The sequence below is a fragment of the Malaclemys terrapin genome, chromosome 5 (genome assembly GCF_027887155.1).
Source record: "Malaclemys terrapin pileata isolate rMalTer1 chromosome 5, rMalTer1.hap1, whole genome shotgun sequence".
Lineage (NCBI taxonomy): Eukaryota > Metazoa > Chordata > Testudines > Emydidae > Malaclemys > Malaclemys terrapin.
Window position 1 is genome coordinate 49,689,185 of NC_071509.1, and position 27,841 is coordinate 49,717,025.

The following is a 27,841-nucleotide window of genomic DNA, read 5'->3' on the forward strand; positions in this document are numbered from 1 at the left end:
CAGACTCCAAGATCTCTTTCTTTAGGGGTAACAGCTAATTTAGACCCCAGCATTTTATATGTATAGTTGGGATTATGTTTTCCAGTGTGCAGTATTTTGCATTTATCAATATTGAATTTAATTTGCCATTTTGTTGCCCAGTCACCCAATTTTGCAAGATCCCTTTGTAACTCTTTGCAGTCTGCTTTGGACTTGACTATCTTGAGTAGTTTTGTAATTGCAAATTTGTAACTGCAAATTTTGCCACCTCACTGTTTACCCCCTTTTTCAGATCATTTATGAATATGTTGAACAGTACTGGTCCCTGTACAGCCCCCTGGGGGACACCACTATTTACCTCTCTCCATTGTGAAAACTGACCATTTATTCCTACCCTTTGTTTACTATCTTTTAACAAGTTACTGATCCATGAGAGGACCTTCCCTCTTATCCTATGACAGCTTACTTTGCTTAAGAGCTTCTGGTGAGGGATCTTGTCAAAGGCTTTCTGAAAATCTAAGTACATTGCATCCACTGGATCACCCTTGTCTGCAAGCCCCCCTCAAAGAATTCTAGTAGACTGGTGAGGCATGATTTCCCTTTACAAAAATCATGTTGACTCTTCCACAACAAATTGTGTTCATCTATGTGTCTGATAATTCTGTTCTTTACTATAGTTTCAACCAATTTGCCTGGTACTGAAGTTAGGCTTACTGTCCTGTAATTGCCAGGATCACCTCTGAAGCCCATTTTTAAAAACTGGCATCACATTAGCTAACCTATAGTTTAACTATGTTTGCCACAGTATGTTACCTGCAAGGACATTTACCACTTACTAAGCTATATGAAATCAAATTCCCTTAAATTCTTGTCTTTCTAGCAATATTCCATCCTTAACATTTTTTTAAAACAATACTGATATGGAGACTAAAGAAATTAGGTAACTTACAGCAATTGACTTCATCTGACTTGTCTATACAATCATGGTCACCATCACATACCCAGTCTACCGTTATACATCTTCCATCTCCACATCGATGTTGCTTAAATGGATTGCAATCTGATGAAAAATTAGGAGAGAAAAGAAAGAGAAAAAAATTAATACCAATTGTGTAATTCCTATTTCTCTGCTTGACAATTCCGTGCTCTGAAAAGGTCATTATCATTACAACTTTGGCAATTTAGTGTTAGATTAACTACAGTACACAAGGTTACCATACCTGCAGTATTACTTAAACTATTTTATACTTATAGTAAATGCCTTAAACAAGGCAAAAACTGATGTAAAGTGAGGTCAGAATGCTGAGAAAGATGGAGCTTGCACCAGCTCTCTAGCCACTATTAGCATTAATTAGGTTCCTAGAGAAGGCCTAATTGGTCAGAGATGGGCCTGATTACTAGGCAGGGGTTAGGAAGTTGTAACCTGAAGAATTATTACACTTATAAGATTATGTATTGGGGAGCGACATGCACTTGTTACAGATAACTGGTTCTTTTCCTAGGCAGGTAATTAGAGTTAATTGAGAAGATGGTTATTTGGTGAAACACACAAAAACTTTATTTAATACAGACAAGTATAATTGACATAGTAGGAAAGGATCAATATACATAAATATAAGGATAAGATAAGTGCAGTAAAGTGGTTTCCTGTATTGTTCATACTTACAATCTTGCATGGTGCATATTCACAATTTATGGAGACCATTGAAAACCAAGATAGAAGGGAAAGTAAGTGGAGCCCATCAGAAGGGAGGTCCTGATTCAGATTACACCATCTCGGTGACGCAACAAACCCAAAGAAATGGGAACTGGGTGTAATATTTTATACCATTCCTTATGGTAAGAGTATGGATATATACCATATTTGATCCTTTACCCTAATTATTATAAGGTCAATAGCTGCCCCACCCACATGTAGCCTTTGGGGTGTCCGTAATTAAGCATCAAACATTAATATTAATGATTTATATACTTATTTCTTAATAATTCCTATATGTAAATGAGGTCTAACTGCGCACATACTCCATAGCAACCTCATTACCAAAGCCCCCTATGATGGGATTCCTGGAGTGAAACCTGGACTATGGGACCGCTGAGCCCTCCAAACCTACCAGCCTGAGCTGCTTCTCACATGGTCATGTTAATGTCAAGGTACAAGCCTCTGACAGGCACTGCATTTACACAGTCAGCCACAGGCAGGGGCACACCCAACTGACTTACATGAATGATCTCCCAGTCACTCATGAACCATCAGTAGGGAGGCTTCAGCCAATACCCCCCCCCCCCAAATTCCAGAACTGTGCTGTCTTGCACTGGTCAGAGCCTGGCCAATGTAAGCTCATTCCTTAATTCACTACTTCTTCATAGGAAAGTGGGCATGCACCAGCCTTTGTAACCTAAGTTGAGATTCCCCTAGCACTTCAACCAAAAACACACTGTTTTAGTAAAATATAAAATAGATGTATTAATTATAGAAAGTGAGTATAAGTAATAGGCATAGAGATCAAAGTTGGTTACCTAAGAACTAAAAATAGAAATAGTCTACATTCTAACTTTAACAGACTAAGCAAGATTTGAATCAAACAGTTTCTCACTCCACAGGCAGCTTACAGTTCCTCAAAACACAGGCGGGACTCCAATCCGGCCTGGGACCGGTATCCCTAGTTCCAAGTCTTTGTCTTCCATCTAGATGATCTTCTGGATGTTGAGACGGGAGGTGGGGGAGAAACCAAGTGATGATGTCACTCTCTCTCTTTCTATACCTTCTTCCAGATGCTAGAAAGATCCTTGCTGTGACATGGGGGTCAGGCAATCCCCATTGGTCAAGCAGTCTCCATTGAGTACATGCCTCTGTAAGGAGCCTCTGGGATAGTGAATTCTTTTTGGTGGGCCATCTACTCCTGTCTGGCTCTCCTTTGTTGCAACTGAAAGGCTGGCTGTGGGCATCTCTGAACCTTACAACATATTTCTGTAGCACATGTAGCAATACTTCATAACTTCACATACAATGATAGTACATACAAACCAACAGGGATTTTATTAATGTTCAATAAATCAAGAGTTTTAAAATGATACCTTGCTAGATATACAAAACATATCAACATATGGCAGTGGTGAATATGGGGGTTGCAGGGTGCTACGTTGAGGTGCAGAATGTCACACACACCCTTCTTGCAGATCTCTGTGGTGTACTGTAACCATTTGCGGTTACTTGTTTGTCTCCCAGAATGAGAGCGCAAAGTTTCTGACTTGGGTTTATTGCCTTAAATCTTTCACTTTTTAGCTACACTTCAGGCGTTAGTAGAATTCCTTGTGACGGGGTGTGACTCACCACTCTGGCGCCTCCTGTCAGCTGTTATGGGAATTAGCTCTTTTTGTCAGTGCACCCTCTTCTGGTGTTGCCTCGCTGCTGTCACTTCTGCTCTGTGACTCATGTCACTCCCAGGACCACGGCATGCTGTTCAGTGACACAGCCATCTGGCTGTGCCGCACTCTGTGCTCCCCACTTCCAGGGGTGTAGTCCAGCCACTTCTTCAGTGGCGAGTGGGGTTGCGGGGGACCCGGGCCCACCCATTACTCTGGGTCCAGACCCAGGGATGCTGTAGATGGCCACTGCTTCCGGAGCCCCCTCTGACTCCTCCATAGGTTTCCCTGGGCCACTTCCCTGCGGCCCAGCACCTTCTTTGCCCTTGCCTCAGAGCCACAGCCTGCAGCACACCAGGAGCTGCCTTTAGATCCCTGGGTCTCTGCCTGCAGTATTGCTGTCCAGAGTGCTTGCTGCCTTCAGCCTGCAAGGCACCCAGTCCACCTCACTCCTCAAACTCCAGGGAGGACTGAAGCTGCTCTGTTCTACAGCCCTTCTTATATGGGCCAACCCGGCCTTGATTGGCTGCTCATTGCAGTCCCTCTGATTGGCTGCATCCTGCGCAGCCTCCCCAGGGCTCTATTAACCCCTTAGATCTCAGTGTGGGGCAGGCGCCCCATCACATTCCTGCACAAAGCTTTCACCTAGTATAACAGATCTTTAACTCTAGCAACCTTAATAATCCATGTACTTATGTTCACCTATTTGCCCCCCATGCAAGTTTGAAGCTAATAAACAATACACCCCTGACACTCCTATAATGTCATTTTACCTCTAACAAGCATAAAATCACCCACAAGATGTAAGAGGGGACCATAGGTCATAAGCTCAAGTCAGGGGTTAATATTAATGAGCTAATTAACCCATGAGCAGGCAAGTGGTTAAAAAGGAGCACAGGAAAGAAGTGCTTGAGGAGGAAGGGGGAAGAGAGGAGGCTAAGAGAGCCTGACAAGGCAGCTCTTGGAGTAGAGACATCTCAGCCACTCACCCCTGGAAGAAAGGGCCAGAGAGCTGGAAAAGAGTGCAAGGATGTGGTTGCACTGATATGCACTGATGGAAGGACTGAGACACTGTAATTAAATTACATGCTGGTGTTCACAAGCAGGAAGGTCTCAGAGTGGTCTGTGTTGGTGGAAGAGGTGGAGGTACAGCAGCTGTGACCTGTCACAATGTTACCTAAGGCAACTGCCATGTTTCCAATAGTGACTACCATACTATAGACCAATATCTTTTTTCCTATTAAAGTAATTTGGATTTATATTAACAAATGGGAAATATCCTGGACAGAGAAACTAAGCAGCTAGCACATGTAATTTTGTGCTTTAGCCTCATATTTTAGCATATTATTTCATAGACAGTTCTGAATATGAAATTTAAGGTCAAGTACATCCATTTAATTTGCAATTCCTACATAGAGATGTCAGTATGATAAAGTATTTGTTCCCAAACTGAAATTCACAGATCACTCTCAAATTGTCTGCAGAACTGCATCTCTCCTAGCATATCAACATCTATTGAGAAATGATCTGTCCAATGGCCATGTGATGTGGGTAGAGTGAGTAGCTATGCTGAGGTCCCACAGAATTACTAAAACCCACTGGTTTGGTAATTTTTTTTTTTGTTTTGTTTTTGACATTTCACTCAATTTCTAATAGATCATATGACTGGAAGAAATAAAATATTTCTGAGGTAAGAGATGAAACTGAAAACTCAAATAGTATAAAAGGAATAGACTATAGTCTGGTTCCTCAGTGAAGTAATGCTAAGAGGACTGAAGAGACACCACCTTGGATGCCACCTATTTTAAAAGAGTCTTGGAGAAACTCCAACCAATGAAAGAATTGCTGGAATCGCTAGTGATCTCCAACAAGGATTTGGAAGACTCTGTGGCCAATATTGCAGAGAAAACAGTTCATGCTGAAGAAAGAATTTTGATGGCCAAAGATGCTGCATCACCAAAAAGAGGCCAAGGTAAAAGATTTTCAAAGAGATCTATCTGTCCCTATTGAAAGATAAGATAAAGGATTATGAACAGTGACATAAGGCACAGCAGAAGGCAATGATACTGTGTTTGTGGAAATGCTATTTCTTCCTATTACACACTCAGCTGAAGACATCAGTTGAGAGTTGGAATGAACACACCAAACACTGGTTCCCAGATAAACAAAGCATTCTTCAGAAGGCTAAAGCTCTTGCGGTCTTATCTATTATAGACATAGCTATTTATTTTGCCAGGCTTCTTGGTTAAGGTAGAGGGAAAATCTCTTTCTTCACTCCCACCATAAAATTGTTTAGAAGTAAAAAAAGATAGATCTGCATTGCATTATGGGATACATAATGATCCCACTAGCCTGCTAAGCTTTGGAAGAGGCCAAGAATTTTCCATAAGAAAACTCCAAGAAAAGACAGAAGTCTTAGCCTTATTTTGCCCTTTCATCATTCTGTTTCCTCAAGTAATGAAACTTTCTTTGTCGAACCCTTAGGAAAGGTTGAATATACAGAATACACTTGGTATAAAAGTTCTTGAGAGTATGTTAAAGATGAAGAAGAGAGAATGGGACACAACAAATCTGAGAGTAATCACTGTCAAACATTGTTTTTATGTCAGTGTTTTCTGTTATTATGCTATTAAGTTAGGAAGTTTAACTTGTTTCCATTTTTCTCAAAAATTATTACCAACCATGCTACACAACTGAGCACTTTAATGGGGCCAGGATTTCACTGTAAGGGCCTGATTCTACCAGCTTAGCTCACAAGGAGTAATACCTTACAGCACAAGTAGTCCCTTTGATAGATTCCAATGGAAGTACTTGAGGAATAAGGAAAAATCCACACCCCTGAGAGATGTAGTTATGCCAACCTAACCCACAGTGTAGACAGTGCTAGGTTGAAGGAAGAATTCTTCCATCATAGATTCATAGATTATAGGACTGGAAGGGACCTCGAGAGGTCATCGAGTCCAGTCCCCTGCCCGCATGGCAGGACCAAATACTGTCTAGACCATCCCTGATAGACATTTATCTAACCTACTCTTAAATATCTCCAGAGACGGAGATTCCACAACCTCCCTAGGCAATTTGTTCCAGTGTTTAACCACCCTGACAGTTAGGAACTTTTTCCTAATGTCCAACCTAGACCTCCCTTGCTGCAGTTTAAACCCATTGTTTCTGGTTCTATCCTTAGAGGCTAAGGTGAACAAGTTCTCTCCCTCCTCCTTATGACACCCTATTAGATACCTGAAAACTGCTATCATGTCCCCTCTCAGTCTTCTCTTTTCCAAACTAAACAAACCCAGTTCTTTCAGCCTTCCTTCATAGGTCATGTTCTCAAGACCTTTAATCATTCTTGTTGCTCTTCTTTGGACCCTTTCCAATTTCTCCACATCTTTTTTAAAATGCGGCGCCCAGAACTGGACACAATACTCCAGCTGAGGCCTAACCAGAGCAGAGTAGAGCGGAAGAAGGACTTCTCGTGTCTTGCTCACAACACACCTGTTAATGCATCCCAGAATCATGTTTGCTTTTTTTGCAACAGCATCACACTGTTGACTCATATTTAGCTTGTGGTCCACTATAACCCCTAGATCCCTTTCTGCCGTACTCCTTCCTAGACAGTCTTTTCCCATTCTGTATGTGTGAAATTGATTTTTCCTTCCTAAGTGGAGCACTTTGCATTTGTCTTTGTTAAACTTCATCCTGTTTACCTCAGCCCATTTCTCCAATTTGTCCAGATCATTTTGAATTATGACCCTGTCCTCCAAAGTAGTTGCAATCCCTCCCAGTTTGGTATCATCCGCAAACTTAATAAGCGTACTTTCTATGCCAATATCTAAGTCGTTGATGAAGATATTGAACAGAGCCGGTCCCAAAACAGACCCCTGCGGAACCCCACTCGTTACGCCTTTCCAGCAGGATTGGGAACCATTAATAACAACTCTCTGAGTACGGTTATCCAGCCAGTTATGCACCCACCTTATAGTAGCCCCATCTAATTTGTATTTGCCTAGTTTATCGATAAGAATATCATGCGAGACCGTATCAAATGCCTTACTAAAGTCTAGGTATACCACATCCACCGCTTCACCCTTATCCACAAGGCTCGTTATCCTATCAAAGAAAGCTATCAGATTGGTTTGACATGATTTGTTCTTCACAAATCCATGCTGGCTGTTCCCTATCACCTTACCACCTTCCAAGTGTTTGCAGATGATTTCCTTAATTACTTGCTCCATTATCTTCCCTGGCACAGAAGTTAAACTAACTGGTCTGTAGTTACCTGGGTTGTTTTTATTTCCCTTTTTATAGATGGGCACTATATTTGCCCTTTTCCAGTCTTCTGGAATCTCTCCTGTCTCCCATGACTTTCCAAAGATAATAGCTAGAGGCTCAGATACCTCCTCTATTAGCTCCTTGAGTATTCTAGGATGCATTTCATCAGGCCCGGGTGACTTGCAGGCATCTAACTTTTCTAAATGATTTTTAACTTGTTCTTTTTTTATTTTATCCGCTAAACCTACCCCCTTCCCATTAGCATTCACTATGTTAGGCATTCCTTCAGACTTCTCGGTGAAGACCGAAACAAAGAAGTCATTAAGCATCTCTGCCATTTCCAAGTTTCCTGTTACTGTTTCTCCCTCTTCACTAAGCAGTGGGCCTACCCTGTCTTTGGTCTTCCTCTTACTTCTAATGTATTGATAAAAAGTCTTCTTGTTTCCTTTTATTCCCGTAGCTAGTTTGAGCTCATTTTGTGCCTTTGCCTTTCTAATCTTGCCCCTGCATTCCTGTGTTGTTTGCCTATATTCATCCTTTGTAATCTGTCCTAGTTTCCATTTTTTATATGACTCCTTTTTATTTTTTAGATCGTGCAAGATCTCGTGGTTAAGCCAAGGTGGTCTTTTGCCACATTTTCTATCTTTCCTAACCAGCGGAATAGCTTGCTTTTGGGCCCTTAATAGCGTCCCTTTGAAAAACTGCCAACTCTCCTCAGTTGTTTTTCCCCTCAGTCTTGATTCCCATGGGACCTTACCCATCAGCTCTCTGAGCTTCCCAAAATCTGCCTTCCTGAAATCCATTGTCTCTATTTTGCTGTTCTCCCTTCTACCCTTCCTTAGAATTGCAAACTCTATGATTTCATGATCACTTTCACCCAGGCTGCCTTCTACTTTCACATTCTCAACGAGTTCCTCCCTATTTGTTAAAATCAAGTCTAGAACAGCTTCCCCCCTAGTAGCTTTTTCAACCTTCTGAAATAAAAAGTTGTCTCCAACATCAACCTAGCTATTGCCTCTAATGGATGTGGATTACTTATGCCAATAAGAGAACCCCTTCCGTCAGCATAGGAAGCGTCTACTCTGAAGTGCTAGAGCAGTGCAGCTGCAGTGGTTTAAGTGCAGACATACTCTAAGATCTCCTCTATACTTAACATTTTTTTTGAATAATCTTTTGGTTAGGGGTGTGATTTTTTTCTCCCAAAATAGTTATATCAGTAGAAAGGTGACTTATACCTGTATAGTTATTTCCCTTCCCCTAGCTATACCCTTGTAAAGCAACTGCATCTGGACTAGGGAGGTTAACTATACTTATCTTTGAAGCAGTACAGCTTTTTAGAGTAGACAAGTCCTTAAACTCATGTATAACTTTGCTCACATAAGAAATCCCACTGAAGTCTTCAAAATAGTAAATTCATCAGTCACATGAAGACTACTCACATGAAGAAAGCTATGCACAAGATTAAGTGCTTGCAGGATTGGGGCCTATTCACTGTGAGTAAAAGTGATCAGATTCAATGAAAAAAAAATTACAAGAAAAAATGGGTGGGACAGTTGTGGAGAGTTTTTGTTATCGCAGGTTACTAATGCCTATTGTCCATCAATGCAGCTATTACTGCCTATTACTCAAAACCGGCCTAACAGACTTGTGGTAGGCAAGATTGGAAGTATCCAGGGCAGTGAGGAGGAGATTACAATAACCAAGGCACAAGACAATAAACACTTGACCAAGCCGTAGGTAGTTTATATAGAGGAAAAAAGGTTGAATCTTAGGGACATTATATAGGATAAAGTAATATCAGGAAGACAAGATGTGATCAAAGTTGGATGGAATTTTTTTTCAGTTAAAAGGTTTTTAATAAAAAAGAGCTTTTGTCAAAAAAAATTTTCAATAAAATCTCATTTTTGATTAAATTTTTCATTTAAATATATTGAATAAAATTTTTAGAAAAAACATTTATTCAGTATTTTTGAAAATGTTTGTTTTGAAATTGTTAAAAAATGGACACCTTCTCTCCTCTCACTTTTCTGGGAGGTGAGAAGAAAATGAAAGTAAAAGCTAAAAAGGAACAGGTTTTTTTATTTTAACAAAAATATTATTTTTCATGTTTAATGGTAGCTCTTTCAGAGAGAAAGTAGAACTTTCACTTTGTTTAACTTTTTCTCTCTGGCAAAAATTGGAAAAATAAGGTTTTTCCGCACTAACTCTTTAAATTTTGCATCAGGAAACCATTATTTCCTGGTGGCAAAATTTCAAATGGGGACTTTTCCCCCCCATGAACATTTCTATGGTAAAAATCCCATTTTCAAGCCAACCATAGATGTAATGTGGATTGTGAGACCAAGAGGATCTGCCAAACAAGACATTGAAGAAGTGATCAGAGAGGTAGGAAGATAATTATCAGTGGAAAGAGCCTTGAAATTCAATGGAGATCAGGATTTAAAGAGCAGTGAATAGCTGATGGTCAAGGAGGACAAGTCTGTCCTGATGCTTATGCAGGAAGAGTTTAGTCATAATGCTCTGCTGGCACCAATGATATGCAGCATTTTTAGGTTCTATTTTATCTCATATGAGCTGCTGAATTATCTGGAAAACTGAAACATACCTTGAATAAGTTTACAATAAATAACAAAGTCAACATTTCTTCAATAAAATATGCACCTGATTTGTATAAAACATAAAAATTGTGTAAAAATATCATTTGCTGAAAAAGCATTGAATGATAGAATTCTCCAAATCTTTTAAATTAGTTATGAAGAGTCACAAACTTTAATCTGTGTTCACTTCCTTGCTAAATAAAGTGGAACACAGGGTATATTACTGTTTCTGATAAGTCTAAGGGAAAAGATTCTGTCAGTTTAGACAATGCTATTACATTAAAGCCTTTAGAAAAATGTAACACTCCCAATTACCACAGTTTTGTTCATCACTCAGGTCTCCACAATCATCATATCCATCACAAACAAAGGTGTAATTGAGGCATTTCCCAGTAGTACAACGGAACACATCATCACTGCAGTCTGCAAAACAAATATTTGTAAAGCACATCAACAAAACACTACATTGTGTTCTATGTTTACAGCACCACAACAGTGATAGAGCAAGTTAAACTACATTAATAGCTACACACAATAGCTATATTATAGTAGTAAACACACATATAAGCCAACAACTATATTGCATAAGCACATCAGTTCATTAGAATCCAATATGGATACTGAATATAAAAAGAAGGATCAAAGACTCTTTGTGGACCTTTTTGGCTGCAGCCAGGAAGAAAGTATTGGGACATGCCTTCCCCGGCCCACAAACCTGTCTGAGGCCAGAGCTCAGCACAACTCTGCACTCCAGTGCCAGGGCAGGATGCAGACCAGAAAGCACATGGAAAGATAGTGTGCAGCCCCAGCACTTCCCTGGTTACAGCCCCACAGACTTGCCTGTGGCCAGGGACTTTCTTCCTAAAAAAAAGTGGTAAGCGGCATGCCTGTTGCCAATATCCGAATCCAATTAATATTAAAGTCAATGGAACAGGATCGGTTCCCAGCAAAATGTTGCCATTAAATATATAAATAAATAAATTAATGGAGATATCCCATCTCCTAGAACTGGAAGGGACCTTGAAAGGTCATTGAGTCCAGCCCCCTGCCTTCACTAGCAGGACCAAGTACTGATTTTGCCCCAGATCCCCAAGTGGCCCCCTCAAGGATTGAACTCACAACCCTGGGTTTAGCAGGCCAATGCTCAAACCACTGAGCTATCCCTCCCCCCCAAAAATAATATATGGAGATATACCTCTCTCATAGAGCTGGAAGGGACCCTGAAAGGTCATTGAGTCCAGCCCCCTGCCTTCACTAGCAGGACCAAGTACTGATTTTGCCCCAGATCCCTAGGTGACCTCCTCAAGGATTGAACTCACAACCCTGGGTTTAGCAGGCCAATGCTCAAACCACTGAGCTATCCCTCCCCCCCATGAAAGATGTTAGTATACAGATTGCTATTAAGCAACAGCTACTGTATTTACCGCACAGAAAGTATGTTTCTTTGCCTCAAAATGGTGATAAGGTTAATTCTCAGTTCTTCCTACTATTCTCAGGAAATGCATTGGCCAAATCCTCCGAAACAGTGAAGTCCCTTTGCACCACACTGCACACACAACCTGGTCATTGATAAACATATATGTGGCTCAAGAAGGATTTCCAGCATAGGGAGATTCTCTGGTGATGAAAAGCCTGCATAAAGATTGCTACCCTACCTTCTCTGCCAGTGACTGGAGGAAAGTGTGTCTGGCTGGGAAACTCACGGGTTGTTCCAAAACCTGGCTATGGTTTCCGCCCCTTGTGGAATTGGTAGCAGAAGTAAATTGGCAGAAGCCTCAGGCTGCCCTAATATATGCCCAGGGACCAGCCCTGCATACCGTGACCCCAGAATCAGGCCTGATTTGTTCTGCACGTTCCTTGGCTGAAGACAAGGGTCTGGGCCTGCTGTATCTTTTTTAAGATACAACACATCTCTCCTGAAAGTTGGAGATTAGTGTAAGCACTGGAAATCTGCAAATGGAAAGATTGTGTTGGTTTGGTGGGCTGGATCAAGCGTTCACAAATCTTGCACATCACATCTGCCATTGTACTTATAATGTTATCAAGACATAGGTGAGCAAATTTTAACATTTTCCAAGGCATGACACAGTGCTTTGTGTGACAAGGCACTGCCTTTCTCTTGCAAGACTTAGTGCTTCCCCCTCTGGCGATGGTGGACCTGACGTAATCATCCCCTCTCAGGGCAGGGTTTGCCTTCCCTCTTCTGTGCTTCCTTAGTCCTATTTTCAGGGTAGGCCTGAGGATTGGCCTATGTGGTGATTCTCCACCAAACAAAAAGGAAACAGTCTCAAACAAAAAAAAACACCCAGAGGGGTAACTTTCGCTGCCTCCTCACTGGTGCAGGGTGTCATTCTGTTGGTTGCTCTGGGGTGTCAGTCCTTCCCCTAGCAGGCGCTCAGGTTTCCCCTAGGGGAAGGAACACAGCCTCTCATCCTGGAGCGGCTTATTTCCCTGCTGCTACTAGCCTGGCAGCAGCTTGTCTGTCTGCCTCTCTTCCCCTCTTCTCTGCCCAGAGGAGGGTTTTTTTAAAGGCCTCAGGCAGCCCTTAATTGGAATCACTTGTCCCTAATTGACCTGAGGTAACCCCTTCTCAGCTTATAGGGAAGAGAGCCTTTAACATTCTGGGGCTAACATATCGGCCTACCAAGACCCTCTTGCAGCCATCTGGCCTGACTTTGTCACACAGACATACACCCCTGCTCAACACCATGGGTTTGGGCTACTTGGGTCAAAAAACAGTGCACCCTTGACAGGCCATCAGCGTTGGTGATGTGTTGGTCCCTGACCTGTGTTGCACTCTGAAGTGGAAGGGTTGTAATGACAGGAACTATCTCGTTACCCTTGCATTTCTTTCTTTGGGTACGTCTTCACTTACCGGAGGGTCCGGCGGCAGGCAATCGATGTTCTGGGATCGATTTATCGCGTCTGGTTAAGACGCGATAAATCGATCCCGGATCGATCCCGGAAGTGCTCGCCGTCGACGCCGGTACTTCAGCTCGCCGAGAGGAGTATGCGTCATTGATGGGGGAGCCTTCCTGCCGCGTCTGGACCCGCGGTAAGTTCGGACTAAGGTACTTCGAATTCAGCTACGTTATTAACGTAGCTGAACTTGCGTACCTTAGTCCGAAGTGGGGGCTTAGTGGGGACCAGGCCTTTGTTCAGGTGCATCCATTTCAGGGGGGTATGGTTAGCGATGAGGATAAACCTCCATCCAAGTTGTATCGGAGGGTTTCCATGGCCCACCTTACTACAAGGCATTCCTTCTATACCACGGCATACCTTTGTTCTCTGGGCAGGAATTTCCTACTAAGGAATAAGATTGGGTGGTCTTTCTCTCTTACCATTTGAGAGAGCACGGCTCCCAACCTGACCTTGGAGTCATCCGTTTGCAGCAAGAACTCCTTCTAAAAGTTCAGGGATACTAGCACTGGATTACTGCAGAGAGTGGTCCTCAGATCTGTAAAAGCTTCCTCAGTTGTGCTGGTCTATTTCACTATGTCTAGGCCCCAGGTTTTTATTAGATCCATCAACTGGTATGCTCTGGTAGCAAAGTGGGGAATGAATCGCCTGTACTACCCAGCTATTCCCAGGAATGCTTTGACCTGTTTCTTCCAGATCAGTAGGGGGTTTTGTATCGCCTGTAATTGTTCAGTTGGGGCTTCACTATGCCCCTCCCAACTACGTACCTAAGGTATTTGGCTTCTGCTAGCCCTGTTGCACATTTGGAGGGATTCGCAGTGAGACCTGTCTTCCTCAGGTTATCCAATACTGCTTCCACCTTTTCTAGGTGTGTCTCCCAATCTGGGCTATGTATGATGACATCATCAAGGTAAGTGGCCGCATACTTGCCATGTGGAAGGTTGCGGGAGCCCCATGTAATCCAAAAGGGAGGACTGTGTACTGTACAATCCCTCTGATGTCGAAAAGGCATTTGCCAATAGCCTTTGGTCAGGTCAAAGGTGGACAAAAAATTAGCTTTTCCCAACCAGTCGATTAGCTCATCTATCCTAAGTATTGGGTACGCATCAAACTGGGACACCTCATTTAATTTTCGGAAGTCACTGCAGAATCTCATGCTGCCATCTGGCTTAGGTACCAGGACAACGGGACTAGACCATTGACTATGAGACTCCTCAATGACTCCCAGCTCCAGCATTCTCCCAACTTCAGTCCTGATCTCCTCCCTTTTTGCCTCTGGGATCCGGTATGTCTTAACATTCACCTTTACTCCAGGACATGTGATGATGTGGTCCCACCTGGCTTCTCTGAGAACACGTCATGGTTCCGTTCAATCATATTGATGACTTCTGCTCATTGTTCAGGGGTCAATTTAGGGGATATCCCTAACAGTCCCTGATGTTTGCTTTCTTGGGGTGATGTCTCTAGGATGACCAAATGAGCTTCCATGTCTTGCCAGGGTTTCAATAGGTTGACATGGTAGATCTGTTCCAGCTTCCGGTGATCAGGATGTCGAACCTTATAGTTGACTTCCCCAGTGGCTTCTGTTACTTCATATGGCCCCTGCCATCAGGCCAGGAGCTTGCTCTCAGCTGTGGGCTCCAGCACCATTACCCAATCTCCCGCCTGGAATTTCTGGGCTGTCGCTCGGCAATTTTAATAGGTCTATTGGGCCTCTTGTGCCTTCTCCATGTGTTTCCACATTATGGGGGACCTTTGGCTATCCTGTCCTTCATCTGCATCACATGCTCAATGATGCTTCGTCCCTTGTTAGGTTGTTCTTCCAAGCCCTCCTTAGCGATGACAGCTCAAAGGGGGAAAACCCAGTTGAAGTCTGGGGAACCTTCCTTATAGCAAACATCAGGTAAGGTGGTAAGATATCCCAATTTTTCCCATCCTGGCTCACCACTTTCTGTATCCTGTTCTTCAGTGTCCTATTAAAGCATTCAATGAAGCCATCGGTCTGTAGATGGTAGACTGACATTCTTAGGCCCCATACGTGGAGCATTGCACACAAGTCCTTCTTCAACTTTCACACAAAGGGGGTTCCTTGATCTATCAAGATCTCTCACCCTAGAGAAAATTTTGGTTAATTCCTTAGCTATCGCTTTGGACATTGTGTTTCATAGGGGTATGGCTTCTGGATATCAGGTGGCGTAGTCCAGAACAACGAGCACACTCTGATGGTCCCAGGCTGACTTCTCCAGTGGGCCTATCAGGTCCATGGCTATCCTCTTGAATGGGACTTTGATAATTGGCAGAGGTACTAAAGGGACCCTCAAGTGTGGTGGGGAGATATGCAATTGGAATTCTGGGCAGGAGGCGCAATATCATCGTACCTCCATATAAACTCTTGGCCAAAAGAATCTCTATAAGAGTCAATCAAGGGTCTTTTCTACCCCCAGATGTCTTCCGAATAAATGACTATGAGCTAGGTCCAACACTGCCCTGTGGTGCCTTCAAGTACCAAGAGCTGCTCCACCTCTTGCTCTTGCAGTCAGACTACTCTATATAATAGGTCCCTTTTTATCATGAAATGTGGCCCTGGGACTTCGGTTTTCCCCTCCACTGGGACCCCATTCACTTCAATTATCTGTTTTCTAATATTATTGTATAGCAGATCATTGGCATGATCCTTCCCAAAATTCTCAAATGAGGGTCCAATATGCCTAAATTCAAGGGGACCTACTTCTGTTTCTCTCTCAGGGTTGGACTCCATGGAATTGGGTCCAGCTTCTAACTTGTCGACTCTGCGTCGCCCCCTGCCAACTGGACACAATTTCTTCCCTACGAGTGCAGCCTTTTGGTTCTGGGCCAAGATCCTGGTTCCCAACCTCTTGTCTGCCCTCCTTTCTTGCCTAGTCTTCCAAGGCTTCCCAGTTGTAGAGAACAAGTCCTGGGCTAATTCACAGAAGACTGGGAGAGGGCTAGCTACTGGGTCCATTGTATTAATCCCAGGGTCACTACTCTCCTCTGACTCCTCTATGGGGAGTAGGCTTCCAAACCCTAAGAAGTCTCATCCTATAAGGACCGGATATGGGAATTTCGGGACCACCTCCACCATCACCCTTGTGGTATTCCCCTGGACCTCAATTTGTACAGGGATGGTTGGATAATAATTGACAGCACCATGTACACAGGTTATTCCAGTGCATTTGGCCCGAGACAACTGGTCCTGCCCCATGAGTTTCCTTGAGACCAGCATGACAGCACTTCTGGAGTCCACTAATTCAATCGTCTGTATGCCATTCATCCTAACTGGCCGTATATATCTATGGGGGGGCCATCGCGACTCCCACAAGGTTTATCAAGCCACAAAGATCTTCATGATACCCCAGATTGCACTGCATGGGCTCCTCCACATTAGGGCACTGGGCCACCATATGCCCCATTTCCCCACAAGCATAACATCTATATCCTACTCGAGGTATCCCTCTATTCTTTGGGCCAGTGGGCCTTACCACATGATCCTTTCTCCCCAGGTCCCCAAGTCCCTTTGCGGCTTCAGGCCACTCTTCAGCCTCTTCTCTCCCTCCTCCCCCCACCCCACCAATATAGTTCTCCTAGTGCTTCGGAAGCACAGGCCCTTGGAGTGGGGACTGGCCTCTTGACCCAGCGCATCTCTTCCCCGGTAGTCTGAGAAAGTTCTTTGGCCATTAAGTGTCTCTCTACAAGGGCAACTAATGCATCATAGGAGGAGGGGTCATTTTGGCTGACCCATCCTCATAGATTTGGCAGTAGTCCTCTCATGAACCTTTCCAAGACTATGACTTCCATAATTTTCTCCAGGTTGTGGATCTTGGGGCACAGCCACTTCCTCATCAGATGGATCAGGTCGAACAGGTGGGACCTCAGTGCTTTGCCATCCTGACACCTTCACTCATGGAACCTCTGAGCCCTTATAACTGTTGTCACCCCGGACCTCCCCAGAAGCTCAGCCTTCAGCTGGGGGTAAATGTAGCTGTTTCCATTGCCATGTCATAGTAGGCCTTCTGGGCCTCCCCACACAGGAAAGGGGCAAGGATGCTGGCCCACTGGTCTTGGGGCCAGACCTCACGTTGGGCCATTCTCTCGAAGGCAAGAAGATATGCCTCCACATCATCTTCCAATGTCATCTTCTGTAGGTAACTACTTGCCCTTAGGGACCGTGTCCCGTCATGACCATGCATCAGAATGGTCAGGGCCTTCAGCTGGTTCATGACCTCCTTCAGGATGGCTCAATCCTGGACTGCTGGCACATCAGCAGTTGATTCATACCGACTTCTATTGGGCAGCCATCTAGACCTTGGTAGTCTTTTGTTTTGCTGCCGTGGCCTGTACCAGTGCCCTCACTATGTCGTCCATTTTGGGGGTGGAAGTGATTTACCTTGCCCTGGGATGATTCGCCATGAAGTCTATCCCACTGCTAATACCACGTGTGGCAAGGCACCTCCTTTCTCTCGCCAGACTTAGCGCTTCCCCCTCTGGCAATGGTTGACCTGAGGTAAGCAGCCCCTCCCAGGGCAGGGTTTGCCTTCCCCCTCCTGTGCTCCCTTAGTCCTAATTTCAGGACTGAGGGTTGGCCTTTAGGGTGATCCTCCACCAAACAAAAAGGAAACAGTCTCATAAACAAACAAAAAACCCAGCGGGGGTACTTTTCACTGCCCCCTCACTGGTGCAGGGTGTTGTCCTGTTGATTGCCCTGAGGTGTTAGTCCTCCCCTTAGCAGGCACTCAGGTTTGGCTGTTTCCCCTATAGGAAGGAGCACAGCCTCTCATCCTGGAGTGGCTTATTTCTTTGCTGTCATTAGTCTGGCAACAGCTTCTCTCTCTCTCTTCCCCTCTTCTCTGCCCAGAGAAGGATTTTTTAAAGGCCTCAGGCAGCCCTTAATTGGAATCAGGTGTCCCTAATTGACGTGAGGTAATCCCTTCTCAGTGTGTAGGAAAAAGAGCCTTTAACATTCTGGGGCTAACATATCGGCCTTCCAAGACCCTTTTGCAGCTGTCCGGCCTGACTTTGTGTTATAGACCCAGAGCAGAGGGAGCTAGGGCTACATTATGAAAATCATTTTAACCTATTGTGAAACCGCATGTGCAAATCAATTTCTCATTGTATCCAATGATTTTCACAGCATAGAACTGTCCAATATTGTTCTCATGTATTATTCTCTGGGGCTCAGAAATTATAGCAATTGTGACTGCTCATCCTTACTCCCATCCTCACTTCCAGACCACCCAGGATCACTCTTGATTTTCAAGGGCCACAGCTAAACAAAGAGTAAGCTGTTTTGAAAATATGACCCCAAGTCTTTTACTGTAAGAACTTGTGGGCCTGATTCTGATCTTACTAGAATGATTTCAAAGGCATAACTCTTGGTTTACACTGGTGTGAGCTCAGAATTTGGTCCACTATTTTCTCTCCAAATGATCTACTAATACAGACATCCCCAAGTGGGTTTACTCTTTCTTTCCATGACTGTCCATTCTGTGGCAGATGGGACAAAGGACCCAGTAAACTAAGTTCCCTGTAAGCTGCATGGCTGCACAGCAGCATTCCTAGTGCCACTCAGGGAACCTGCCCGGGGACCTGCTGGGGCACCCTTCCCCCGGTCCCAAGTCTGCCACGACCAGGGTGCCTGGACCAACTGGGGTGCCCCTACCCTGGCCCAAACCAGCTGCAGCCAGGGCACCCCTACCTCGGCCGGGGCAGCCCTCCCATGGGCCAAACCTAGCCCCATCGTGGACTTGCTGCGGTGCTCCTCCCCCCGACCCAAACCCAGCCCAGCCCTGCCAGGGAAGGGGTGCCTATCCTGCAGCCCCAGCCCCAGAGCTATCACGGTGGGTAGAGGCACCTCTCCCCCACAGCCCAGGTGCTGTTGTGGGGAGAGAGGGCTGGGGGGAGTCCTCTCTCCCTGGCATAGCCCCAGAACACTCTCCTGCACCCCAAACCCCTCATCCCTGGCCCAACCCCAGAACCCACACTCTCAGCCGGAGCCCTCACCCCCTGCACCGAACCCCCTGCACCAGCCCTGAGCCCTTCATCCCCATCCCCACCCCAGAGCCCACACCCCCAGCCGGAGCCCTCACACCCCTGCACCCCAACCCTCTGCCCCAGCCCTGAGCCCCCTCCCACACTCCGAACCCCTCGGCCACACCCCCAATACATGAATTTTGTTATGTGTCACACATCACCTCCATATTAGTGGGAAAATTAGAGGGAACACTGCCAGTCAGTACTCTTGTGTTCAGTGTAAACACTTACTATCCTGCTTAATTCAGTGTTGTTCCACGTTGTTACAGTGTGAGACACTAAAGTACATAAAATTATTCACAATTAATTTTTTGGGGTAGCATAATTAACAACACCGTAACAGGTACATTGTTTTGTTTTGTCATATCTGATGGCAGTAGTAAATCAATGCTAGTACCTGCCAAACTGTAACTTAGAGATAAGTGTAGCGGTGCGGGACTCACCCCTGCGGCGCCTCCTGCTGGTCGTCTCCAGGAATTAGCTCTCCAGCTGTTGGAGCGCTCTCTGCAGGCCAGTGTCCCGCTACCGCTTGGCCCCCGTGTCCCTCCCAGGACCTGGTGCCCTGTTGTCTGGGGTGCTGCCCCCTGGCAGTAACCCCTCACAGCTCTGGGTCTCCCCCTCCCAGGGGACCCCCCACCCACTATCCCCACCTCGCCTCAGTATACGGCTACCACCAGTCTCTATCTAGCCCCCGTTCACTGGGGTAGACTGCAATATAAGCCACTCATCACAGGCAAAGGGGTTTGGACCTGCTGCCTCTGCCTACCCATGGACTGCCTCCTGCAACCCAGTACCTAATAGGCCTTACTAGGCCTGCAGCCTGGGGCTTTCCTAGGCCAGAGCTCCCCAGCTCCCTTGGCCTTTCCCCAGCCCTGTTCCACTCCAGATACCTGGTTAATCTCCCTGCAGCCAGGCCTTTCTCTCTCTGAACGCAGAGAAAGACTGCTTCTTGGCCTCTGGCTCACAGCCTTTTTATACAGGCCAGCTGACACTGATTGAGGCGTGAAAAGCTGCAGCTACTTCCCCAATCAGCCTAGCAGCTTTTAGAGTTGCAGCCCTCTCCATGGCTGCTTTCAAGCCCTTCCAGGCAGGAGCGGGTGTCCACCCCGCTACAATAAGTGATTGATTCATTGATAGAAAGGATACAGTTACACTGTTCTCTGGCCACCCAGCTCTGAAGGCAGTGCAGAAGTAAGGGCAACAATGTAACAAGGAAGATAAGAAACGTAATTACAGCCATACTGGGTCAGATCAATGGCCCATCTAACCCAGTATCCTGTCTTCTGACAGTGGCCATTGCCAGATGCTTCAGAGGGAATGAACAGAACAGGCAATCATTGAGTGATCCATCCTCTGTTGTCCAGTCCCAGTTACTGGCAGTCAGAAACTGGGGATACTCAGAGCAGGGGGGTTGCATTCCTCACCATCTTGGCTAATAGCTATTGATGGACCTATCCTACATGAACTTATCTAATTCTTTTTTGAGACTCGTTATACTTTTGACCTTCAGAACATAGCCAGGTAGAGTTCCACGGGTTGACTGTGCATTGTGTGAGGAAGTACCTCATGTTTGTTTTAAATGTACTGCCTATTCATTTAATTGGGTGACCCCACGTTTTTGTGTTATGTGAAGGGGTAAATAATACTTCTTTATTCACTTTCTCTATGCCATTCATGATTTTATAGAGCTATATCATATCCACCCTTAGTCGTCTCTGCTCTACGCTGAACAGTTCCAGTCTTTATAAAATCTCCTTGTATGGAAGCTGTTCTGTACCCCAAATCATTTTTGTTGCCCTTTTCTGTACTTCTTCCAATTATAACATACCTTTTTTGAGGTGGGACGACCAGAACTGCATTCAGTATTCAGTGTGGGCGTACCATGAATTTAGATAGTGTCATTATGCTATTTTCTGTTTTATTATCTACCCTTTTCCTAATGGTTCCTAACATTCTGTTAGCTTGTTTGACTGCCACTGCACATTGAGGAATTATTTTCAGGGAACTATCCACAATGACTCCAAAATCTCTTTCTTGAGTGGTAATAGTCATTTAGACCCATCATTTGGTATGTATAATTGGAATTATATTTTCCAATGTGCATTACTTTGCATTTATCAACAATAAGGTTCATCTACCATTTTGTTGCTCATGCACCCAGTTTTGTGAGATTCCTTTGTAACTCTTCACAATCAGCTTTGGATTAACTATCTTGAATAATTTTGCATAGTCAGAAAACTTTGCCACCTCACTGTTTACCCCTTTTTCCAGATCATTTATGACTATGTTGAACAGCACTAGTCCCAGTACAGATCAGTCGGGGACCCCACTATTTACCTTTCTCCACTGTGAAAACTGACTATTTATTCCTACCCTTTGTTTCCTGTCTTTTAACCAGTTACTGATCCATCAGAGGATCTTCCCTCTTAACCCATGACAGTTTACTTTGCTTAAGAGCCTTTGGCAAGGGACCTTGTCAAAGGCTTTCTGAAAGTCCAAGTACATTATATCCACTGGACCACCCTAGTCCACAAGTTTGTCGACCCCCTCAAAGCATTTTAATAGATTAGTGAGGCATGATTTCCCCTTACGAAAGCCATGTTGACGTTTTCCCAACATATTGTGTTCATCTATATGTCTGATATTTCTGTTCTTTACTATATTTTAACCAAGTTGCCGGGTACTGAAGTTAGGTTTACTGTCCTGTATTTGCCAGGATTGCCTCTGGAGCCTATTAAAAAAAAATCAGCATTACATTAGCTATCCACCAGTCATCTGGTTCAGAGGCTGATTTAAGTGATACGTTACATACCACAGTAGTAGTTCTGCAATTTCATATTTGAGTTCCTTCAGAACTCTTGAGTGAATACCATCTGGTCCTGCTGATTTATTACTGTTTAATTATCAATTTGTTCCAAAACATCCTCTATTGATGGGACAGTTCCTCAGCTCTGTCACCAAAAAAGAATGGCTCAGGTGTGGGAATCTGCCTCACATCCTCTGCAGTGAAGACCGATGCAAAGAATTCATTTAGCTTCTCCAAAAACAGAGTTAGTTCCTTTAGCACCTTACTGATCCAATAGCCCCACTGATTGGCAGGCTTCCTGCTCCTGATGTACTTCTCATCTTCCTGGTAGAGAGCTCCAAAGTAAATCTGCTAACCAAGGGAAGAGGAGAAAGTTCACCAAGATAAAGAAACTTTGATTCCTGGTAATCAGGGAGTGAAAAGGGCCAGAACTCCAGTAACCACTACACTCCCACACATATTGTTACATCATATGGTAACATCTGTTATTACTCTTTTTAGAAGATGAATATCCATCCCCAAACCCTTTGTCTTTGCACACAGGAGCCACATGAAGATAACTATAGCCCTTTTGCACTTATTTGCATGGAGAGAGGGGGTTGGAAATACTCATGGCACTGTTTGGGGGAAAAGAAAGGGTAGGGAGTTCATTAACATGAGCTCCTAAACCTTTAAGCAGTAACCAACCACATAGAGGGTGCAGGTCTCCTCTTCCCAACCTTAGACATGGGGCTTGACAGTCTTCAGGCTTGGCCTGACTGCTTTAGTATTAGCACTTCTGTTAACAGAACTAAGGGAGTGGTCTCAAATTTGGGAGAGCTTGGTAAATTTGTAGAGCTTCCCCAGGCTTAACAACCTTAATTTTAGACTATGGATATTAATCACTTCCTACCCCCACAAAAAGATTTGTTCTCTCTACTAATTTTGCATTATTTCAGAAGTTCACATCTGAACTTATGGCTTAAAGCCAAGCACTGTGTGTAAGAGAATGAAATAAAATAATCTCGCTGTCTTGAATTTTTCAGACCAGTGTATAAAAAAAAGAAAAGGAATGAAATGGCAAATTCCAAAACCATAAAACTAAATGAAAATATGTGATTTCTGTGTATGTTTCATATGAGCAGAACAGCACCCTGCTAGGTTTAAAATTCAAAACATTATTTGTCTTGAAACTGTATCAGCATGAACTACCCTGGCAAGCCTCTCTTTTCCCATCGGTATGTAACTCTGACTGTATCTATTTCTTATTATTCCTCATTGTAAACAAAACAAAGCTGTCTTTTCCCCATGGTGCCTCTTCTGACTAAGTTAACTGTTTGATCTGCATTCATGCCCTAATACATATTTACACTCATCCTTTCATAGCTACAAAAATGACATTTAGAGCATGGCACAGCTTGACAACAGCACTCTGAAACTTAGACAGTGTAATTTAAACAAAGGCACACAGATGTCTTTGCAAGGGCTGAAGTGAGTGAATATGCAAGTCTAAATGTCTTAACATTTTCATTAAGGTACTGGCAATAATATATTAGACAGCTACTTATTCTCATCGTTATATAAATCACACTTCATAACCTCCACTTGTAACTGGTAGAATTTAATTTTCATTAGGGATGGGCCAAGGCCAGTTTTCATAAAATAAGTATTAGTTGAACTTCAGTCCTGTTCCCAATCTCCATTAAACCCAAATCTTTTTTAAGTTTCATACCAGTTTGGTTAAGGCTGGTCAACCTTTCAGATTAACCAGCCCTTTGAACTCTATTAACGTACCTGTCCTTTCAATTTCACTATTCCAATACACACTCTTCTGTCTGTCAATTCTCCGTCTCACCCCTTAAAGATAATTGTAGGGGTTCCAGCAACTTCTGTGTCATTTGTTTTAAAATATGTTTGCATAATTTCATCAGATTTGTTTAGTAAAATTGGGGTCAAGGAATCTTAGATGCAGTATGACAAATTCTGCCTTCAGTTACATCCATCCACGTCAGTAGGGTTGCACAGTGTGTAAGTCAGTGCAGAAATTGCCCCATACTTGTAAACTTAGTAACTTCAAAGAAGTCTCTTACATTTCATGATTAAAATTGCCATATTAATCGTGTGTGTGTGTGTGTGTGTGTGTGTGTGTGTGTGTGTGTGTGTGTATATATAGAGTATCTGCCTGGAAAATAAAGAAACTACAGTCTCTCACATAAAACATGAAATGATCATTGCAAAGGGCTCATTGGATTCTGCCATTGTCTAGACTCTAAATAAAAAGAACAGGAGTACTTGTGGCACCTTAGAGACTAACAAATTTATTTGAGCATAAGCTTTCGTGGGCTACAGCCTACTTCATCAGATGCATGAAGTTAGTCTGTAAGGTGCCACAAGTACTCCAGTTCTTTTTGCAGATACAGACTAACACGGCTGCTACTCTGAAATCTAGACTCTAAATGTTACCTGAATAATTTATTTGGTGTATCAAAGGCGAGATAGGAGGAGTGTGTATCAGAAGGAGCTGAGGAGAGGAAAGGAAGATAATGTACTGTACAATTTAATACTGATAATTTATTGATGCAGGCCACTTAAAATGCTCTGGGATTCATCTCTTTAGTATCAGTAATTCTTTTTTTAACCTCTATTTCATGAGCCTGCATTTGCATTATAAATTATTTTAAAAAATAAAAGTATCTTGATTGGGGCCTTTGGATGTTACTGCAATACAAATAACAAAAGACATCTCAATGAGAGCTGCCATTTTACTGCTAATGTATTTCCCAGAAAGACATTCTGTGTTCTGACATAATCCACAATAATGGAAGTATTAACCAGTAGATTAATTCAGGAGAGGCTGAAGAACTCCCTAGTTGTTTTAAGGTAACTTTTATTACATACTAGAAAAGTTTGCATGGAAAATCTGTAAACATTCTTTGAACTAATAAAGAGTTCTATAATAAATAATAGATATTGACTGTGAAAATCACTAGCCTTCCCCATGCATTCAAATGCTGAGAAGCCCTTTCTTCGTTACAGACTATGGACTAAATCCCACTCACTTTCTTCATATGAGTAGTCCTCTTGAAGTCAATGACACTTTTCATGCAAGGAAGGAAAGCAGAATTTGTCTCCCTAGGGGGCCAGATCCTGCAACTCGGTCCACCTGAGCAGACACTTACACCCATGCAGAACAATGGTGCTGTATGCAGTTGCAGGAGTCCACCTGAGCAAATCCAGGTGTAGCCACAAGTTAGCAGACAAGCAAGATGGGTAGCTCCCTATTTCTTCAGCCATTTGGAATTATTATTTAATTTAACAAAACATTAGGAGAAAATAATGATTGTTTTGAACATTTAAAAAAAACTAGATGAAGTGATTACATAATTGTTTAAAAATAAGTATTTTGCTATACTTGTTTATCAACAATTTGACCTCCCCAGCTCTCACATGCTGGAGAAATCATAATGCTCTTATGCTTAAATCTAAAACAGACTAACAAAAATGTTTTCATTTAAATCACAAAACATATTCCTGAAAGTATTTCTTTTCATCTTCAATTTAATAACCATTCTGTCTTTACATAATCCCATATTTTTACTTCACTACAGCTGTGCCAGTTTACAACAGCAGAGTTTGGCCCTTTGAACCTAAGGGTAAGTCTACATTTGTACTAGCAGGTGCGATTCCCAGCTTGTGTAGACGTACCCATGCTGCTGTGTTTGAGATAGCACCTGCAAATAGCAGTGTGTCCACAGAGGCACACCGAGCATGTCCTCAGTGGGCAGGAGTGTCCCAGGCAGGATTGTATTTGGGGCAGCTAGCCTGAGCAGCCACCCATGCCACCGTAGAAGCATTGTTATTTTTAGGCGCTAGCTCAAACAAAGCTAGCATGGGTATGCGAGCTGGGAACCACACATCCCAGCTCAAATATAGATGTGCCCTAAATCAGTCCAGTGCCCTTAAAAGATACAATTAACTACATTTTAAAGTCTACTGATCTGAAACCGGATAGAGTTTGTTGGTTAATTAGTTTACAGACAGCCTTTTACATCATTTCAAAGAAAAAAAATCTTTTTTTTAGTTTTATGAAGTTATGTAGTGTCACTGTCTAGACACACTGAGGACTGATTTAATTACAGTACATCAAATCAATTTAAGTGAACTACTATACATCAACACGGTGTACAACCAAGAGAAAGCTACTTCCACAGCAAGTTATTCATCATTGTCACCACAGCCTCATTCTGTTCACACCAGAGAAAACACTCTGGACAAACACTCCTCCCCTGGGCCAGGAATAAATGAACAGGTTTAGAAAAGACTACCAAGACACTGATACTGCAAACCATTAAGCCTGTTGGTAACTTTGCTCACATGAATGATCTCATTGTCTTCAACAGGATTACTCTTGTCAGCAAAGTTATGCAAGTGCTTAATTGTTTGAAGGATCAGGATCCAAATTTGTTTCTCCACCTACATTACTAGAAGCCTTTGCTTCCACCTACTAATCTTCATACAACAGTACCATAGAAGTGAAGTTACACCAGTGTAAATGAGATCAGAGTTGAGCCAGAAGTTTAACAACTGGTTAAATTACTTAACATAGCCAGAACCTTATCACAGATTCTGTAGTTAAGTCTGCATCTGCTGTTCCATAAATCCCCTTTTTTCTCTCCAAAGGTTTACAGTTGTAGCATTAAAACAAACTTCATTCCAGATCAAACTTATTCAAGATCAAATAAAGTTTGGACACTGTTAAATTACACCAGTGTAAAAAGTTTCCCAGGTGTTGTTCTGGATTCTGCTAGATACAGGAATGCCACATATCAACATCAGTACTAAGTTAGTTTATGCAAACTAGTTTAAAGCACAGAAAGTTAGAGAAAAGCACATTTTCTTTTCCTCTCAGTTATCTTCTTAGACAGATCATCAATCATGTAATAATTCAACTGATCAACAACACATCAAAATATTTGGGGTAACTAGCACATTTCATTATTATGAAAGCACTGGCCTTGGTTCCAGTTACTGTCTTACACTTAAAGCAGGGATTGAAACACTTTATTATGTTTCAAGAACACTTTAGCAGCAGCTCAATGCACAGCAGTGGTCAAAAAGGCTAACAGAATGTTAGAAACTATTAGGAAATGGATAGAAAATAAGACTGAAAATATCATAATGCTACTATATAAATCCACAGTGCACACACACAATTAACCTGTGGAACTCATTGTCATGGGATGTTGTGCTGGCCAAAAGTGTAACTGAGTTCAAAAAAGAACTTCATAAGTTCACAGAGGATAAGTCTATCAATGGCTATTTGTTTTAATGTACTTCATATGTTAGAATTTCATATTGCTTTAAATATTGCTACATTGTATCACGTCTTTTATTTACCTGTTTTTATCTGGTGTATCCCATTTGCATTATCCCTGTTGATTTAATTGTTTATTGGTTTCTTTTTTCATTTTGGATATTTAAATAAATGTTTCTTTATTTCAAAGTCACATTCAATTATTTATTTGGTGACATCCTTTAGTGTATAGGGAAAACAATTCTTTGTAAAATGTAAGTGGTTACTCCTTGAGTGCAGTCTCATTAATAATCATAATCAATAATTCCATCTTTTGATTATCCTGTATTCATCATATGAGAAGCAATTAATTAGTTATTCCATGTAATTAATTGTTGGTTCTCCCAAATATCAAGTTTGATAATTGTTTGTTTTCTTTAGGTAATTTTATTTTAAAAATTACCTGGTGCCCAACCTCTTTCTATCCCACAGCACCCTGTGTCTGATCATGCTTTTGCCTCTCAGCATCAGAACAATGCAGACTCTTCAACCTACCCACATAGCTAAAACTCATTCAAATCCCACACA

At 42.9% G+C, this 27,841-nt stretch overlaps 1 protein-coding gene across 8 annotated transcripts in view; it reads right to left on the minus strand.

Moving 5' to 3' along the window:
* The window catches only part of CORIN (corin, serine peptidase), a 306,982-nt gene that overhangs the window by 107,160 nt on the left and 171,981 nt on the right, over nucleotides 1-27,841 (minus strand). For 7 of the 8 annotated variants that reach the window (XM_054029070.1, XM_054029073.1, XM_054029075.1 and 4 more), the window contains exons 7-8: nucleotides 10,524-10,631; nucleotides 929-1,039 (exon numbers count right to left, since the gene is read on the minus strand). In XM_054029070.1, coding sequence (XP_053885045.1) covers nucleotides 929-1,039; nucleotides 10,524-10,631 — 219 coding nt within the window. The remainder of the gene's footprint in view (nucleotides 1-928; nucleotides 1,040-10,523; nucleotides 10,632-27,841) is intronic. The other variant, XM_054029074.1, reaches the window with a different exon arrangement.